Below are 19,882 nucleotides of genomic sequence, written 5' to 3'. Positions count from 1 at the left end.
GGCGAGGTATAAACAGGTAAAGGTAAATGGACCGCTGAGAATTAGGTCCAGTCGTCCAAGGTGAAGAGTTGGTGGAAGAAGGTTGGAAAAAATTTAAAGTTTATTTACAGAAACATTGCAAAATTAAGGAATGTTAGAAGGATGTTGGAATGAAGTAATGTGGTTTTAGCAGAAATGATATAAAGGATTAGGTAAAAATTGATTTTTTAATTGGAGAAAGACGAGAATGTAAAACTACAGTATATTAAGATAAATTATTAGGATAAAAACAAAGCTGGAAAGGATTTGCTGAAATATCTAATTGAACTAGAATACAAAAAAGGGAGGTGTGAAGAGGTCAAGGAAATAAGCAAAGGAAAGTGATGTAAAGGTTTGAGCTGTTTTTTCTTTTTTTCCTAACTGTTTGTATTTTTGTATTTTATTTTCTGTATTTTTGTTTTTTATTTTCCTTTTTTTGTTTTGTTTTTTCAAATTTTTCTCTTTGTAATTTTTAAAATTAGAATATTATTTATTTTTTTTAAAAAAGAGAATTAGGTCCAGTCGTGACCAACTCTGGGATTGCGGTGCTCATCTCACTTTATTGGCCAAGGGAGCCGGCGTACAGCTTCCGGGTCATGTAGCCAGCATGACTAAGCTGCTTCTGGTGAACCAGAGCAGCACACGGAAACACCTTTTACCTTCCCGCTGGAGTGGTTCCTATTTATCTACTTGAACTTTGACGTGCTTTCGAACTGCTAGGTTGGCAGGAGCAGGGACCGAGCAACAGGAGCTCACCCCGTCGTGGGGATTCAAACCACCGACCTTCTGATCGGCAAGTCCTAGGCTCTGTGGTTTAACCCACAGCGCCACTTGCGTCCCATAATAATAATTGCAAGCCTGTGCCAGAGCTCTGGGAGCCCTCAAATGCCAAGTCGGTCCAGCTGGCAGCTCTACAACCTCTACTCTTCCAGGTCCTCGCCCCAAGGCCACCCTTAGCCCCAGGAGGTGCCTCACCTGCTTCTCGTAGGCCTCCAGAGACCGGCGATAATCCCCCGCCTTGGAGAACAGGTCGCCCAGCTGCTCGCAAAGCCCTAGGGCTTCTCGCAGGCTGCAGGCTGCCTCTGCTTCTTCCAGCTCCTGCTGCAGGCGGCTTACCTTTGTGGCTGCCAGAGAGAGAGAGAAAGAGAGAGCCACGAGCTGTGAGGTCATGTGTGCCTGGGTCCAGGGGAAGCCCCCAAGGGAGCGGCGTTGCCACTCACCGTAGCGCAGGCTGCGGCAAACGCTTTCCCGCTGCGGCGGCTGCTGGGAGCCCAGGCGATAGGCTTTCTTCAGGGAGCGCTTGGCTGCCACAAAGTCCCCGAGGCTCAGCAGGACCTGTGGGGGAAGACGGAGGGTCAAGCAGGGAAGCTGCTGGGGGCGGCTGAGCTTACTCTTGAGAGAGGTCACCCGGGAGTGTAGCGATCAGATGGGATTACTATGAGGAATTGTAAAATATGCACCAAGCCATTGTGTCCGCCATGAAAGCGTTGCGTTGACTGGGTTTGATTCATTGACAATAACTTCTGATCAAATCCCACAAACCTCTGCACCTCTGGCCATTTTCTCTGCTGTTCATTTTCTACGCCTGACAGGCAGGTATAAGCATTCTGAAACACAGGCCAGTTACTTCACTGGGCATCCTCAGTACATAAAGTTAATAGGTTTAATGTAGTTTGTCAATCTTTAGATAGATCTGGGCCAGGAGTTCACAAATATGATGGGCGGGGGGGCAGAAAGGTGTTATTGGGTTGTTTTTATTTTGATTATATATTTTATGGTTTTGTATTTTGATTTTGTGCTGTGTGCCACCCTGAGACCTCAGGTATAGGGCGGTATATAAATTCAATTCCTAATAATAATAATAAAATGGAAGGCATAAGCCATGGGTAGGCAACTAAGGCCCGGGGGCCGGATCTGACCCAATCACCTTCTCAATCTGGCCTGTAGACAATCCGGGAATCAGCGTGTTTTCACATGAGTAGAATGTGTCCTTTTATTTAAATGCATATCTAGGTTATTTGTGGGGCCTGCCTGGTGTTTTTACATGAGTAGAATGTGGTTTTTTTATTATTTAAAATGCATCTTTGGGTTATTTGTGGGGCATAGGAATTCATTCACTATTAACAGTGGTGCCCTGCAAGACGAACGCCTCGCAAGACGGAAAACCCGCTAGACGAAAGGGTTTTCCGTTTTGGAGGTGTTTCGCAAAACGAATTTCCCTATGGGCTTGCTTCGCAAGACGAAATGTCTTGCGAGTTCCTGCGGGTTTTTCCCCCTTTCCCCCCCTTTTTCTAAGCCACTAAGCCGCTTATCAGCTGATCCGCTGATAAGCCGCTTAACAGCTGATCGCTAAAAGCCGCTAAGCCGCTAATAGCACTAATCCGCTAAGCTGTCAATGGGCTTGCTTCGCAAGACGAAAAAACCGCTATACGAAGAGCCTCACGGAACGGATTAATTTCGTCTTGCGAGGCACCACTGTATTATTTTTCAAAATATAGTCTGGCCCCCCGCAAAGTCTGAGGGACAGTGGACCGGCCTCCTGCTGAAAAAGTTTGCTGACTCCTGGCATAAGCAATGTGGCTTCTGCACCAATAATTTACAACCCATGTTAGAAGGGTGGAGGAGAGAAGAGGTTGATGAGATCCTGTACTTGCAGAAAGAAGAAATTGAGGGCATAGCTCTGCTCCAAACAGGTTCCAGATGCAGACTGGGGACACCTCATCCCACTAACACGAGAATTAATTGGAACCATCTTTGGAGAATGGATCTGATGCAATTCAACCAGGTAGGAGCATCTTACGCCCAGAAGCTCCACACAGCCGCTTCTCCAGGCATCACACACACCCCGATCCCGGCCACCGCAGTCCCCGTTCCCCAGGCCAGAGGAGCAGGAAAGGCGCCTGCCCCACCTGTGCCCCCCTCACCTGGGCAATGCTTGCACAACACTCGCTCTCCATGTACTTCTCCTTCATCTTGCAGGCGCACTCCCGCGCCCTCTCCAGGCAGCGCATGGCCTTTGAGTGCTCCCCTTCCCGCAGGTGGATGTTGCCCAGGTTGAAGTATGCCCGGTAGAGGTCTTCATGCAGCTGAGTCTGCCTAGGGGAGGAGGGAAAGAAAGCCTTTGACAGCTACCTGACAGCTGCTTTGGACTACAACTCCCATCAGGCCCAGGTAGCACGGTCAGCGAAAGCACAGCACACGTGCCGACGGGGGCGGGTGGGAGATTACCAGTGTGTAGCTGATCAGTTCAACTCCTCTTAGCTAGGAGGAAAGACAGCTTGTGAAATTAGCAGGGCAGATGTTTGGCAGGGAGAACGGACGTCCAATAAATATACACAGAGAGGAAAGTTTTCCAATTCAGCATTAGGAACATAAAGGGCCTGCTGGATCAGGCCAAAGTCCCATCTAGTCCAGCATCCTGCTCTCACAGGGGCCAACCAGACGCCTTTGGGAAACCTGCAGGCAAGATTTGAACACAAGACCCCTCGCCCATCCTGTGGCTGCCAGCAGCTGGTGGTCAGAAGCAGAGCTGACTTGATAGTTCTCTCCTCCATAAATTTTCCCATTCCTCTTTTTTAAATAATAATAATAATAATAATAATAATAATAATAATAATAATAATAAATAATTTTATTTGTACCCCGCCCTACCCGGCCAGAGCCGGGCTCAGGGCTGCTAACACCAATAAAATAAAATCACAGTAAAAACATAATAGGGGAAAAAAGGTGGGGGGGGAGAAACCAATTTAAAATACAGTGGGACCTCGGGTTAAGTACTTAATTCGTTCTGGAGGTCCGTTCTTAACCTGAAGCACCACTTTAGCTAATGGGGCCTCCAGCTGCTGCTGCACCACCGGAGCACGATTTCGGTTCTCATCCTGAAGCAAAGTTCTTAACCCGAGGTACTATTTCTGGGTTAGTGGAGTCTGTAACCTGAAGCGTATGCAACCCGAGGTACCACTGTACAGGTTAAAATGCAATTTTAAATGCACCCTTATTTAAAGTAGCCGATAAATCAAGACCATAAGGGGAGGGAAACATAAGGGTCAGACCGAGTCCAAACCAAAGGCCCGGTGGAACAGCTCTGTCTTGCAGGCCCTGCGGAAAGATGTTAAGTCCCGCAGGGCCCTAGTCTCTTGTGACAGAGCGTTCCACCACATCGGGGCCAGTGCTGAAAAGGCCCTGGCCCTAGTTCAAACCAATCTAACCTCCTTGAGGTGTTGTCATTTGTGGACCTTAAGGTCCTCCGTGGGGCATACTAGGAGAGGCAGTCCTGTAGGTATGTGGGTCCTAGGGCTTTAAAAGTCAAAACCCGCACCTTAAATCTGACCCTGTACTCCACTGGGAGCCAGTGCAGCTGGAAAAGGACTGGATGAATGTAATCCTGCGGCAAGGACCCCGTAAGGAGTCTCGCTGTGGCATTCTGCACCCGCTGGAGTTTTTGGGTCAGTCTCAAGGGCAGCCCCACGTAGAGCGAGTTACAATAATCAAGCCTGGAGGTGACCGTCGCGTGGATCACTGTGGCCAGATCAGGGCAAGAAAGGTAAGGGACCAACTGCTTTTAAAGCCATCCACCCCACACTGCAAAAGTTCCATAGTTTAGCTACATGTTGCATGGCTCTGCAAAATGACCACATGACAGGACCCTACACAAAGGTCAGGGGGAGCAGGAGAGCCCTAGAGCCCACAGGGCCCAGCCCAGCCCTTACTCAGAGATGTAGATGCTCTTTTTGATGTAGTAGGCATGCTTGGCCGGGTTCTTGAGGCTGTCGTAGACCAAGCCCAGGTTCAGGTAGAGTCGCGCCCTCATCTCGCTGGCCTCCCGCTGTGGCACTGCCCCTGTGAGAAGGACACAGCCTGCCGTTACCCCCTGCAGGTCGCAACCCGCACACAATCCTCCTCCCAGGGGCCGAGAGCGTGGCCCTTCGTTCAGCTCACAGCATCCGCTGTTTCAGCATCCGCCAAGGCAAATTCTCAGCAGAGAGAGTCTCAGGACCAGGCTCCTGGCTGCAGCTCCCTCCGCTCCCTCCCCGCCTCCGCCATAAGTACCTTCCAGCCGCTCCTCCAACACCTGCAGGCTCTTCATGAAGGCCGCCTCCGCCTCCTGCAGGGCCTCGCTCGAGGGCTCACTTTCCGCCATGAACATGTACGTGCGGCCAATGGTGGCCCAGGCCCTCTGCTGCTCAATGGGGTTGCAGAGGGAGCGGGCCAGATCCAGGTGGCGGCGCTGGTGCTGGAGAGAGGAACACAGAGGGGAGGGTCAAGGCCAGGTCCCCCGGCAGCATCCATCCCCAGTCCCACGAGAGAACTGGACGGGCCTCAGAATTCTGCTTTTCCTTCTCCTGGTCCAGGCCCCCACCTCCAAAGCAGCAAAGGGCCACATTCCCTTCTGGACAACCTTCTGGGGGCCACATGCTAGGTGGGCAGGCCCAGAGGCCAAAGTGGGTGGAGTCATTCATGCTCATGTTACCTTTGTACTGTAGCTTAACTGCTACACACACTCATGCATTCCTCTCTATCCTGCATCCAGGAAGCAAGAAGCTCAAAGGAACGCAGGAAAAGGATTGATTTACTGTTGCAATGGTTTATGGCTTATCAATAGCAAGGTCCCTGTGGTGAAATACAGATTTGACGTCTTGTGACTGTGGAGCAAAATCATTTGGGGCTTTAATTTTTAAAACTGAACTTCACCTGTAAATCTCAGGGTAGTTCACAACATAAAAACACAGTATAAGAACACAAAATACGTACATAACTTTATCTGATTTGTGTCCTTTGTTTGGATATACAGACCTCTAGATAGCATCACTGTGATCAACAGGACTTCAAATTTAGGATACTTTGTAGTTTGTTGAACTGAAAAAAACTTTAAAAACAAACAAACAAAAGCTCATACCAATAACAAACTTAGTTGTTCTCTAAGGTGCTGGGACGCGGGTGGCGCTGTGGGTTAAACCACAGAGCCTAGGACTTGCAGATCAGAAGGTTGGCGGTTCAAATCCCCATGATGGGGTGAGCTCCCATTGTTTGGTCCCTGCTCCTGCCAACCTAGCAGTTCAAAAGCACGTCAAAGTGCAAGTAGATAAATAGGTACCACTCTGGTGGGAAGGTAAACAGCGTTTCTGTGTGCTGCTCTGCTTCACCAGAAGCTGCTGGCCACATGACCTGGAAGCTGTACGCCGGCTCCCTCGGCCAGTAAAGCGAGATGAGCGCCGCAACCCCAGAGTCGGCCACGACTGGACCTAATGGTCAGGGGTCCCTTCACCTTTAAGGTGCTACTGGAAGGAATTTTTGTTTGTTTGTTTCGACTATGGCAGACCAACACGGCCACCTACCTGTAACTTGAAAAATCTTTGGCACAGTTTGATTATAAATAACAGTTTCAAAGCAGTTCTTGAAGTAAGAACCACTTTAAGGATTTTATTTGTCAAAACCAGGTGGCTTAAAACCATGATCTCTGGAAAGAGCTTCCACCCTCTGTACTCCCGCCTCCTCCAGCCCTCGCACCTTCAGTGCAGCTTCATAACTCTCCAGCTCAGCCAGGCACTCCCCAATTTTCCGGTGGGCCACAGCACAGCCGATGGCATCGTCAACACTCTCCAAGAGACCCAGCTCCTGCCGGTGCTCCTCCAACGCCTCCTCGAAGCGCCCTGCCAGGACAGAAAGGTCAGCGGTGGGCCTTAGACGGCAGAAAAAGCAAGTGCCATAAACATGCTATTGCACCAAGGGGGTGGAGGGAGAAAAATGCATTTCACCAGTGCTTTTCTCCCCTAGATGCGGCAGAGCAGCTTGGGGGCTTGCTCAACTGAGCGCCGGGAGTCTTCTGTGCCTCAGCTGAGCAGCTTAAGGGACCGCCACCTACTTAAAGTAGCTGTTTAAAGCTATTTTGAAGTCTGGAAGCCTGTACAGGAGGACACTCACCATGACGGGCCAAGATCCCTCCCAGTTGGTTACAGAAGGCTGCTTCCTCCTTCAGGTCCCCCTTCCGCTGGGCTTTCTCCTTGTCCTTCTGGAGCTCTGAAGGACAGCAGCAGCAGAAGGCCAATTAGTCTCGTCCCAACGGTTAGAAAACATGGATATTTACTGTGTTAATCAAATGCAAGAAGGGCTTTTACACTCGCCAGAAGCTCAGCTCTGCCCTCGCCGGTCCTGGAAGGATCCTTTAAAAAAGTCCCATATGCTCAGAGACTTTGCGCCTATTCATTGGGGGATATAGGAAGCCCAGAGCACTTGTTCTTTAGATGTCCCTTTTATGAAGAGGCATGCAGTGAGACCATTGATCCCCTGCTGGTGAGGCTTGCTGACCTCCCGGAAAAGCAAAAATTTGACCTTCTCCTGTTAAGATCATAAGACGACCCAGATGGTCGCCAGATTCTGTGTACAGATCTGTAGGCGCAGACCATCCCCCTGACCCAAACTAGCTCGTTAAGAAAATCCCCAAACTCAGTTCCATGGGTGACTCTGGGTCATCTCTCTGCAGTAGCTTATCTTAAAATTTTAAGTGTCTATACGATTATCGCATTTATAAATTTTAAATTTAATGTTGTACATTGTTTTAAATGTTTGTTTTCCTTCTGAGATTGTACCCCCAAAGTGTGTTTTATAAGCTGGTCTCCCCGACTGTAATAAAAAATAATAATAATACTGTGTTAATTATAATGACTATTACTGTACTATTACTCTTAAGAGTCCCATGGATTGCAAGAAGATCCAACCTCTCCATTTTGAAGGAAACCAGCCCTGAGTGCTCCCTGGAAGGACAGATCCTGAAGCTGAGGCTCCAAGACTTTGGCCTCCTCATGTGAAGAGAAGACTCCCTGGAAAAGACCCTGATGTTGGGAAAGATGGAGGGCACAAGGAGAAGGGGACGACGGAGGACAAGATGGTGGGACAGTGTTCTCGAAGCTACGAACATGAGTCTGACCAAACTGGGGGAGGCAGTGGAAGACAGGAGGGCCTGGTGTACAGTAATGTTGTTGTTGAGACTAAACAAGTTTGCCCATGCCTGGTTTACCCCCTGTGATGGTGGTGAAGGGGGACGGCTAAGGTGGTCTCCCAGATTTAAAAATGAGTTAAATAAATTATGCAAGCTCCCACTTCTCCCCCCCCCAGTAACCCAATGCTCCCCTCCACCCCAACTCCCTCCCCCCCCCAGGTAACACTCTCCCTCCCTCAACCCCTCCAGGCAGGGGTGCCAACTTGAATAAAATGGGGGGGGGTTTCCTAGTTAAACCCCGCCCCACATAATCAATCGCATGACGCGGTGCCCCCCCCCGAATTAAATGGAAATGCCCATAAACTGGGGTTGGGGGTATCCTTGAATATTTTATTGGGGGGCGAAGGGCCCCCTGAGTTGGTCCCTCCCCCTCTCCCCTTCAGGCAACTCGGGGGGGTTCCTGTTAAGCCCTGCCCTGCATAATTGATCACATGACAGGGCGCACCCCCATGCCCATCAACTGGGGGGTCTCGAATATTTTATGAAGGGGGGGAGAAGGCCCCCTGAGTTGGCCCCTCCCCCTTCAGGTAACTCCCTCCCAACCCCTCCCGGCAGAGGTGAGTAAACGTGAATAAAATGGGGGGTTTCCCCAGTTCAGCCCCCCCATAATCGATCACATGACGTGGCGCACCCCCCCCCCTTCCCATCAACTGCAGGGTCTCGAGTGCTGTATTTTAGGAGGGGGGGCGAAGACCTCCCCCCCTTCAGGTAACTCCTCCCCTCCCCCAACCCCTCTCGGCAGGGGGGCCAACTTGAATAAAATGGGGGGGGTTCCCTCAGTTAAGCCCCGCCCCGCCCCATCGATCACATGACGTGGCGCACCCCCTCATGCCCATCAAGTGGGGGGGGGGTCCCGAATATTTTATGAGGGGGCGAAGACCCCCCCCCGCCCCCCCCGAGTTGGCCCCTCCCCCTCCCCCTTCAGGTAACTCCCCCCTCCCCCACTCACGGCGGATCTCTCGGTCCCGCGCGCCCCCCATGGCCGCCGCCGCCTCGTCTCTCTCTCTCTCTCTCTCTCTCTCTCTCTCTTCCCTTCCGCGCCAAACTCCCGCTCGCCCGGACGCCTCCCCTGATTGGCCGGGCCCTGGCGCGCTCCCATTGGCTGAGCGCCGCCCAACCGCGCGCCGCTTCCTCCTCTTCTTGGCCACGCCCCGAAGAGGCGGGGCCTGTTCAGCTGCTGCTGCTGCTGCTACTGGCTCCGCCCCTACAATGCTCCTCGGACGCCTCTCTCTCCAGCGGGACTCCTGCCTGATTTCCCAGAATCAGAGAATCCTAGAAGAGTTGGAAGAGACCACAAGGGCCATCGAGTCCAACCCCCTGCCAAGCAGGAAACACCATCAGAGCACTCCTGACATATGGTTGTCAAGCCTCTGCTTAAAGACCTCCAAAGAAGGAGACTCCACCACACTCCTGGGCAGCAAATTCCACTGTCAAACAGCTCTTACTACACAGATAGGTAGCCGTGTTGGTCTGCCATAGTCAAAACAAAATAAAAAAAATCCTTCCAGTAGCACCTTAAAGACCAACTAAGTCAGTTCTTGGTATGAGCTTTCGTGTGCATGCACACTTCTTCAGATACACTGAAACAGAAGTTTCCAGACCCTTCTATATAGTGAGAAGGTGGGGAGGGGTATTACTCAGAAGGGTGGTTCTTCCTAATGTTTAGGTGGAATCTCCTTTCTTGTAGTTTGAATCCATTGATTTCGGTCCTAGAATCATAGAGTTGGAAGAGACCACAAGGGCCATCGAGTCCAACCCCCTGCCAAGCAGGAAACACCATCAGAGCACTCCTGACATATGGTTGTTAAGCCTCTGCTTAAAGACCTCCAAAGAAGGAGACTCCACCACACTCCTGGGCAGCAAATTCCACTGTCAAACAGCTCTTACTGTCAGGAAGTTCTTCCTAATGTTTAGGGGGAATCTTCTTTCTTGTGGTTTGGATCCATTGCTTGTAGTTTGGAACCATTGCAGAAAGGGGCATAGGGGGCAGGCGGGGTTTGCTGGTTACGAGCTGCCCCAGGGCCGGATTGGGGCTGGATGAGGCCCTAAGCCAGGGGTCTTTCCCAGGAGTGATGTATGGAAGTGAGAGCTGGACCAGCAAGAAGGCCTTTGAATGAGGGTGAAAGAGGAGAGCGCAAAATATGGTCTGAAGCTCAACATCAGAAAAACCAAGATCATGGCCACTGGTCCCATCACCTCCTGGCAAATAGAAGGAGAAGAAATGGAGGCAGTGAGAGATTTTACTTTCTTGGGCTCCATGATCACTGCAGATGGTGACAGCAGCCGCAAAATTAAAAGATGCCTCCTTCTTGGGAGAAAAGCAATGACAAACTTAGACAGCATCTTAAAAAGCAGAGACATCACCTTGCCAACAAAGGTCCGTATAGTTCAAGCTATGGTTTTCCCAGTAGTGATGTATGGAAGTGAGAGCTGGACCATAAAGAAGGCTGATCGCCGAAGAATGGATGCTTTTGAATTCTGGTGCTGGAGGAGACTCTTGAGAGTCCCATGGACTGCAAGAAGATCAAACCGAACCATTCTGAAGGAAATCAGCCCTGAGTGCTCACTGGAAGGACAGATCCTGAAGCTGAGGCTCCAAGACTTTCGCCACCTCATGAGAAGAGAAGACTCCCTGGAAAAGACCCTAATGTTGGGAAAGATGGAGGGCACAAGGAGAAGGGGACAACAGAAGACAAGATGGTGGGACAGTGTTCTCGAAGCTACAAACATGAGTTTGACCAAACTGGGGCAGGCAGTGGAAGACAGGAGGGCCTGGCGTGCTCTGGTCCAGGGGGCTACGAAGAGTCGGACACGACTAAGCAAAAACAAAGCCAGGGGTCAGCAAACTTTTTCAGCAGGGGGCTGGTCCACTATCCCTCATACCTTGTGGGGGGCCGGACTATACTGCATACAGAAGCAATGTACACAGGTCAATACATTTGCAGGATTCTAGAAATACTTGTAATGATATTATGAATGGACAATAAGTAATTTCAATGATTTTTTAATTTGAAATGGACATGCGGAATAAACAATGGCACCAGGGTAGGGACTAGGGGGAAGTCAATTCTTTTTTCTTTATGTTATGTACTATTGTTATTATTTATTTTTGTTGTTTGGGGGGAATTAATAAAATATTATACAGTGGTACCTCGGGTTACAAACGCTTCAGGTTACAGACTCTGCTAACCCAGAAATATTACCTTGGGTTAAGAACTTTGCTTCAGGATGAGAACAAAAATTGTGCTCCGGCGGCGCAGCAGCAGCAGGAGGCCCCATTAGCTAAAGTGGTGCTTCAGGTTAAGAACAGTTTCAGGTTAAGAACGGACCTCTGGAACGAATTAATTACTTAACCCGAGGTACCACTGTATTCTGAAGGGGGAAAAATGAATAAATTCCTATGGTCCACAAATAACCCAGAGATGCATTTTAAATAAAAGGACACATTCTACTCATGTAAAAACACACCTATTCCTGGACCACCCATGGGCCAGATTTAGAAGGCGATTGGGCAGATCTGGCCCCCGGGCCTTAGTTTGCCTACCCATGCCCTAAGCTACTGAAGATAATGGGGCCCTTTATGTGTCCTGCTGTCCTGTGTCAGCAACAAACGGTCGCTGTTTTTTGTGTTGAATAGATTTTTACCAGGCATCCCCAAACTCAGCCTTCCAGATGTTTTGGGACTACAGTTCCCATCATCCCTGACCACTGGTCCAGTTAGCTAGGGATGATGGGGGTTGTAGTCCCAAAACATCTGGAGGGCCAAGTTTGCCTGTGCTATACGGTTATTTATGGACCTAAAGCCATTTGCACATGCAGAATGTAGGCATCCTATATATATATAGAAATGAGCAAACCAGTGATATTTTGGGGAACAGGCTAGCAGGCGGGACTCATTACTGACATCATAGGAGCCTACACAACACAAAACACTGTTGCTTTATGTAGGTTTTATTTTATTTGTTTTTTATCTTATATTTTGGAAATGTACATTCAGTGTTTGTTTTTTCTTTAAAAAAAATTTGGGAGCCCCCAAGAGAGTGGGATCCTAAGCTATAGCTTGTTTAGCTTATACATCAATCTGGCACTGAGCTGCCCTCTGGGACTTGGCTTGTGGGGAGAAATCTCAATAATAATAATAATAATAATAATAATAATAATAATAATAATAATAATAATTTATTATTTATACCCCGCGCATCTGGCTGGGCTTCCCTAGCCACTCTGGGCGGCTTCCCAAAAAAAATATTAAAATACAGTAATGAATCAAACATTAAAAGCTTCCCTAAAGAGGGCTGCCTTCAGATGTCTTCTAAAAGTCTTGTAGTTGTTGTTCTCTTTGACATCTGGTGGGAGAGTGTTCCACAGGGAGGGCGCCACTACTGAGAAAGCCCTCTGCCTGGTTCCATAGCAAGTAAGCAGACTCCAAACATGGTAGAAGGGCCCAGTGGTTAGATCCCCGCCCAACCAGAAAGCACTGGAAGGGGGGTGGACTGGTGAGCAGCCGGTCTGTTTTTCAGTCCGGTCTACCTCGCTGGGTCGGCATGAAGATGGAACAAGGGATTGATCCGCCTTCCCTGGAATTCCAGCAGGCAGCAGGAAGAGAGATGGAGCACAGCTGAGAAAACACCCTCCCCCTTTATTAACTTTGCTAAAGGTGGAGTTAGATGAGCAGCAAAGGCAGAACCAGGTCGAGTCTGCTCTACAGGGACAGCTGCCCTGCTTCTGCCTTATTCTGCTGCCCTTTTGCAGTTGGAAGCCTCTTAAGGGCATGCTGGGACATGTAGTCCTGCTAAAGCATAGGCACCCCATGGAGACAGAGTGGTCAGTTTCTTCTATCAAGCACTGCTGAGCAAGCGCAATGGGGCATGCTCAGTGACAGCAACTGAAGCCCTTTGGCTGCCCACACTTGGGATCTGAATTTAGTGCATTCGGTATGGAGAGGGCGAGAGATGCTACACGTCCTGATGACAGAAGACAGTCTTCGTGGAAGCTGCACAGGGCCATCAACTGCAAAAAGTGCTTCATATTGATTGTGTTGCAAGGCTTAGGACAAGGAGGTCAGACACTGTGGCTTAAGGCTCTGGTGTGAGATTCAGAGCAGGGAGATTTGTAGCTGTTTCTGAACCTCTTCTTCACTGGACCAGTGAAGACCAGGCCACTGGCCCACCCAATATCCTGTTCTCACAGTGGCCCATCAGAAACCCTCAAGAAGGATCTAAGCTCAAGAGCCCTCTCTCCTCCTGTGGCTTGCAGAGTCAGAAGCATCGCTGCCTCCAGCTGTGGAGGCAGAACCCAGCCGTGTTTGTGTTCTTATTTCTGTTTTGTGTTTTTATATTGCATTTTTGTTATGAACTGCCCTGAGATTGCAGATAGGTAGCCGTGTTGGTCTGCCATAGTCAAAACAAAATAAAAAAATTCCTTCCAGTAGCACGCTTAAAGACCAACTAAGTTAGTTCTAGGTATGAGCTTTCGTGTGCATGCACACTCAGAACTAACTTAGTTGGTCTTTAAGGTGCTACTGGAAGGATTTTTTTTATTTTGTTTTGACTATGGCAGACCAACACGGCTACCTATCTGCAACTGGAACTATGGAAGGCACCACATTGAGCCGCATGAAATGGAAGTCCATCTGTGTATCTGAAGAAGTGTGCATGCACACGAAAGCTCATACCTAGAACTAACTTAGTTGGTCTTTAAGGTGCTACTGGAAGGAATTTTTTTATTTTGTTTTGCCCTGAGATTGACAGAGTATGGTCTATAAATTTAATAAATAATAATAATCCTGGTTGGTAGCCATTGACGGCCCTCTAGTTCATAAATTTGTCTAATCCTCTTTTATAGCCATCTAGGCTGGTGGCAACTCAGTATGCTTTGCTGCTGCTGGACTGAATTGCACCCAGGGAGATAATGAAACAATTGCCAGCACTGAGCTACATAAACAAAGGCTTCATGCAGTGGTATGCCAGGTAGTCAGGGTTGCAAATCAATCACTCAATCCACCTTTATCCATGTTTATTCAGAAGTCCCACTGTGCTCAGATTACTCCCACATCAGTGTGCGTACAATCACAGCCTGCATTTATCAAGGGCATAAAGCCCCTTTCCTAAGGGAGAATGCTATATAGAGGTTGGGGCATTTTGTTTGGAGAAAAGGAAAAGGGAACCTAGGTTAGAAACCTGAACATATCCACCTGCTTAAAAGCCCTACTGAACTTGGACTAGTGAACAAGCGTCGGATTCTGATGCAGAGATGCTAAAATTATGAAGGTTGGGGAATGTTATTAAGTTATATTCCACTTTCTTGCCAAAATGGCTTCTCTGCAGAATAGAAAGGGTTGTTCCCTTTCATTCTGTCACTCACGAGCAATTCAAAATAGAGGTTATCTAATGAAACTGACAGGCAGCAGATTCAGGAAATGCCTCCTTCACCTAATGCAGAATTAGTTTGTGGAATCTGGTGAGTGCTGGACAATTCCTATGCCATTTTCAGCTGAGCAGCAATGAATACCACATACCTGTTACTATGATCGTGTCAGGTTACGGCAGCAGGGAAAACTTGGACCACTGCAACTCTGTTCTCTTTTAGCATAAGGCTGGTTAACAAATGTTCTGGTGGGCTGAATGTGTGGAGACATACAAACAGGTCTAACCATCACACTGTTTAGACCTTTAACCTCCCTCTCCAAATTGTCCATCACCTCTCTAAGTACCGTATTTTTCGCTCTATAGGGCGCACCTGACCATAGGGCGCACCTAGTTTTCAGAGGGGGAAATCAAGGGAAAAAATGATTCCCCCCCCACCTCGTAGAAAAGCCCGCAGAAGCCGCGCACCCTTTAAAGAGCACGCGGTTTTTGTGGGAGGTGGGGGGATGCGCTGCTTTCCCCCACTGCCAGCCTCAAAACCAGGTTGGGGAGCCGCGCGAGGGTGTCGCACGCCTTCCCGCTGCCCCCTGAGCCTGTGGGGCTGCTGGTGGGCAGAAGCGCTGCTTTCCCCCACCGCCAGCCTCAAAGAGCAGACTCTCCTGGCTTCAGCGAAAACAACGCGAAGCCTCCGGAGCACAGACTTCGGAGGCTTCGCGTTGCTATCGCTGAAGCCAGGGAGCCTGCATTTGCTCCATAGGATGCACACACGCTTCTCCTTAATTTTTGGAGGGGAAAAAGTGTGTCCTATAGAGCGAAAAATAGTACTACTGCCTCTGGGGACTCTCAGGTCTCGCAGCTAGCAGGCACCATCGTAGTTCCCTCTAATGGCAAGCTTAGGTGGCTGAGTACAAACAAGTGTGGGGCTGCTAAAAAAAACCACCCAGTTGGTATCAACACACCCAGGTGAATTCTGAGGGATGCAGAAGGGCAAATCACTTAAAAAAAACAAAAGAGGGGTACCCCTTTCCCACTTTTTTTTTTAAAAAAAGCTCAATTAGAACAGAACCTGCTTAGTGGTTCCCAGAAGCCACAGAATGCAGAGTGCTGGATGGAAAAGAAAACACAGGAAAGGCTGAATTGGCCATTTTAAGGCACTTCTTGCTCAGTGGAGTCATAAAATTGTAGAGTTGGAAGGGACCCAGAATGTCATAGTCCAACCCCGTTTTTGCAGGTCCCTTGTTCTCTGCAGGTGTTTGAAGGCGATTGACGCCAGGTGCCAAACATCCTAGAGCAACCTTCCTCAACCTGTGGGTCCCCAGATGTTGACTACAACTCCCATCACCCCTAGCTAGCAAGGTCAGAGCTCAGGGATGATGGGAGTAGTAGTCCAACATCTGGGGACCCACAGGTTGAGAACCGCTGTCCTAGAGGAAGCTGCCATGACTCAAGTCAGCAGCGGTCTATTGAGTAGCCCAATGTTGCTTCTTGTCTGGCACCAACCTTCCAGGTTGATTTCCACTGCTAAGAGGCTTGCTCTCCTTATGCACCTCCCCTCAGAACCCTCCATGCATTATTCCCAATACCCTGGCTGGGCACTTCTGCTCAGTGAGCCTCACTCACCCCAGAAGGGGGAGAGAAGAGTCTTGCAAGGTGAGTCTATTCCCTGCGCTTCGCTTTCAACCTCCCAAAAGTTGCAAGCAAGGAATCTGAGTGAGCTTGGGATAACCAAACATGGGAGTTTTTTCCACTAAACCAAACATGGGAGTTTTTTCCACTAACAGGGCATCTTGTTTGTGTAAAACAGCAAGTTTAAATACAGAGAAGTATTTGCTGCCCATCATCCTTATATGTTCACTTCCCAAGATTTCAAACCACCCACTTTTGAGTCTGGGCCGCTTTAAAAAAAAATATATTGATGAACACTGGCCAGGGGATGTAAAGGTAAAGGGACCCCTGACCATTAGGTCCAGTTGTGACCGACTCGGGGGTTGCGGCCGAGGGAGCTGGTGTGCAGCTTCCGGGTCATGTGGCCAGCATGACTAAGCCGAGCAGTGCACGGAAATGCCGTTTACCTTCCCGCTGGAGCGGTACCTATTTATCTACTTGCACTTCATGCTTTCAAACTGCTAGGTTAGCAGGAGCAGGGACCGAGCAATGGGAGCTCACCCCGTTACGGGGATTCCAACCGCCGACCTTCTGATCGGCAAGTCCTAGGCTCTGTGGTTTAACCCACAGCGCCACCCGCGTCCAAGGGATGTACAGACCCTGAATTAATGCAGAATTAATTCCTGCATTGCAGGGGCTGGACTAGATTACCCCTGGGAGCTCTTCCAACTCTACAGTTATACTTTCTAAAAAAAATTTAAAAAATCAAAATTTTCTATTTTTCTATCACAAGTGTGAGAATTCCTCCCAAACATGCTGCTTTCAGCCACACTTGTAAACTGTCCTGTTATTTGAAAGAATTGCACACGGCAAGAAGGGAATTTCCTCTATTCCGCCGTCCAGGCCCCAATCCTTCCCCATACATGGGTGACCTTGCAGCAGTGAAGTTCATTTTTTACGACACATCTGAGGACAGAAACTGTCATGCAGCCGCTGACGATACACAGCAGGTGCATCATCTCCTTTTCTAAAAAGGCAGCATAAAGCAAAGCAGGGAGGGAAGAGTAGAGGGGAAAACATCTGCCGGGCATGCTGAGGAGCCCAAGGCCAGCTCCTGGCATAGTGTCATTGCGAGTCCAGGAGTGAGCGGACTCAATCTTCATGTGCTGAAGAGATGGTATAGCAGCTCTAAGCATTCGTCCCAGTGAAACCCGTGTCGAATGTTACAATATGGTATGTGCAAGATCTTGTCAGCAGGAGATCAAGTGCATCCGTCTGGGTAAGTGTGCATATGCAGAGGAATGCATATATAATAAGAATAATAATAAATTAACAATTCTTATTCACCCCTTCAATGTTCAACTCCTGGTGCGATGTTGGCTGGGACAAAACGTCTGCAGCAACGAGCCAACTTTGACCTCCCAAAAGCACTTTCTCAAAAGGTTATCCTCCTTGCCTTGCCTTCCTCTTTGAAATCTTTGCTCCAAACAATCCAGCCAGTTAGTGACTGGAACAACTCAACTATTGAAGATAAAAAAGGAGTGTTATTTGCAGTCTATTTACAGTGCCCAGGAGTAGTCTGGGGGATGGGCCTTATTGTTTTTGGTTCTTGTTTTCATCACATATTTTGTGCTTTTGTATTGTCTTTTTATGTTGTGAACCACTCTGAGATCTGCGGATGAAGGGCGGTATATGAATTTAATAAATAGTCTGTCGCTTTGAACGGGGTCACTGCCTTCTAATAAAGTTAAAACAACCTGTTGCTTCATAAAGTTTGGCAAAGCAGCTAACAATTACTTTATTATTTCAGCCAGGACAGTTGCCCAGCAGGCTGCACAGGGACGGTTTTTCCTAAGTGGCCACATACAGTGGAATTTCAGACCTGATCACAAGTGGAAGAGCGTTGACACAACCCAAGCCAAAGCCTTGGGATCACAGCAAGATCAAGACTTACAGAAGAACTCACATGGACAGTGGGTTGCATGCCTGCCATGGGCACGGCCAGCCCACACCTGCTTGCCCATGCTCATACAACAGGCATAGGCAAACTTGGCCCTCCAGATGTTCAGGGACTACAACTCCCATCATCCCTAGCTAACAGGACCGGTGGTCAGGGATGATGGGAGTTGTAGTCCCAAAACACCTGGAGGGCTGAGTTTGCCTATGCCTGGCATACCAACTCTCTTGCTGCAGCGGGTTTGCAACTTCCTGGCTAGACTACTGCATTCCTCTCTGCATGAAGGCACCCTCCATTACAGAGGGCAGAAACAGGGCATTTGGCATAGCACACAACCCTTCCTTGTATAAATTTTAATGCTGCGATTGAAAAGAGGGAGGGGTAAAAGGATGCTGGCTACTTTTGTGCTGAAATACTTGAGACGAAGTATTGAGGTCCTGAAGGTGAAGCGTTTGGGGTTAGGAAAGAGGCCTCAGGGGGAATTGCTGCAGAAACTGCTGCCCATTTGGTGTGGACAACTGTGGTCTAACGTTCTGCTTACACTGCCAGCCTTTTCAGTGAGCAGGAGTTCGGAAAATCTATTTCCAGATAGCGAGAGCTTTTCCCGATGGTGGTTCAGCTTCGGGATTATGAGCTGCACGCCACATGCAATCAGCACAGGCCCCTGTTCACCCTTTGGAAGGGACCGTGCTCATAGAATCATAGAGTTGGAAGAGACCACAAGGGCCATGGAGTTCCACCCCCTGCCAAGCAGGAAACACCATCAGAGCACTCCTGACATATGGTTGTCAAGCCTCTGCTTAAAGACCTCCAAAGAAGGAGACTCCACCACACTCCTTGGCAGCAAATTCCACTGTCGAACAGCTCTCACTGTCAGGAAGTTCTTCCTAATGTTTAGGTGGAATCTTCTTTCTTGTAATTTCTCACCCCAGTCCCGAGTTCAGTTCCGCCTTGGTAAAGAAGCCACGCTAGGGTCAAGCACACACACATACACAGACAGCCATGGGTTGGCAATACTTCTTTTTTTTTTTTGTTTCGTTTAAACTACATTACATACAGAAACTTCAAACAAACGCAGACCAGATAAAGGAACAAAAGAAATCATTCCCAACAACATTTAAAACCGTCCCTCATTTTTTAAAAAGCCATTTCGGTATCATGTGTAGTGCTCGCAAAAATGGGGAAGACACAAGGTGGGACGGGCAGCAGTGGCAGAAGCTTATGGCCAGGTGCCCCCAAAGCTGTTACGCTGGAGCAGCTGCAGCCCTCTGCCCCACATCTCCTTGGCCAGCCTGCAGGGTGGAGAGATGGAGGGGGTGATGACAGAAGTGGCAGCCTTCCGTTATGCAAGCGCCTGGAGACTGACACTGCCCTTCCCACTTTCTTCTGGTTTCAAGCCGGAGCTTCCAGCTGGATTCCAAGGTCCAACAGAGAACCCCTCTTTCTCTCTCTCTTTCTCCACAAAAAAGAAGAAGAAAAGATCAACAGGAACACAAATAATGAAAAATCAGGCCAAGTACAACGGACATACCATCTTGCAAACAAACCATTAGTTTTCTTTTAAATTATTTTAATTCTACATTCGCTAGTTAAATAAATTACCCACAGTGAATACTGTAAGGAGGTTTGTGGTCTGCCAGTCCTTCAGGCCCTGGCATGGATAAGCATGCTACAATCTTTAGGCGTCTAGCACAGAACTAGACAGATAAGGCTCAGCTACCAAGTAGAAGTTGGACAGAGTCCCGTAGTGAGGACAGGGCAACCCAGGAGGAGGAAGAGGAGGTGGTGGTGGTGGTGGTGTGAGGCAGGGAGGATGAGAATGAAAGCAGGGAAGCAAAAATGCTGGCAGTGGCAAGCTTGGCAGGGAGATATGTCCAAGGAGGACCCCCCAATCACACAAATGGTTCCCAGCAGAAGATCAGAAAGTCTTAACATGCTTCT

At 48.8% G+C, this 19,882-nt stretch overlaps 1 protein-coding gene across 1 annotated transcript in view; it reads right to left on the bottom strand.

Moving 5' to 3' along the window:
- TONSL (tonsoku like, DNA repair protein) overlaps positions 1-9,082 on the bottom strand; it is a 34,108-nt gene extending 25,026 nt beyond the window's left edge. Inside the window, exons 1-8 of the mRNA XM_081873989.1 lie at positions 8,964-9,082; positions 6,940-7,035; positions 6,526-6,668; positions 5,068-5,251; positions 4,728-4,857; positions 2,943-3,114; positions 1,239-1,353; positions 994-1,142 (exon numbers count right to left, since the gene is read on the bottom strand). Coding sequence (XP_081730115.1) covers positions 994-1,142; positions 1,239-1,353; positions 2,943-3,114; positions 4,728-4,857; positions 5,068-5,251; positions 6,526-6,668; positions 6,940-7,035; positions 8,964-8,994 — 1,020 coding nt within the window. The 5' untranslated portion in view covers positions 8,995-9,082. The remainder of the gene's footprint in view (positions 1-993; positions 1,143-1,238; positions 1,354-2,942; positions 3,115-4,727; positions 4,858-5,067; positions 5,252-6,525; positions 6,669-6,939; positions 7,036-8,963) is intronic.
- Between the last annotated feature and the right edge of the window lie 10,800 nt (positions 9,083-19,882).

This window comes from Podarcis erhardii, assembly GCF_964252035.2.
Source record: "Podarcis erhardii genome assembly, chromosome: 8".
NCBI lineage: Eukaryota > Metazoa > Chordata > Lepidosauria > Squamata > Lacertidae > Podarcis > Podarcis erhardii.
The sequence above is the reverse complement of the archived record's forward strand: the minus strand, read 5'-3'. Positions and strand labels throughout refer to the sequence as shown.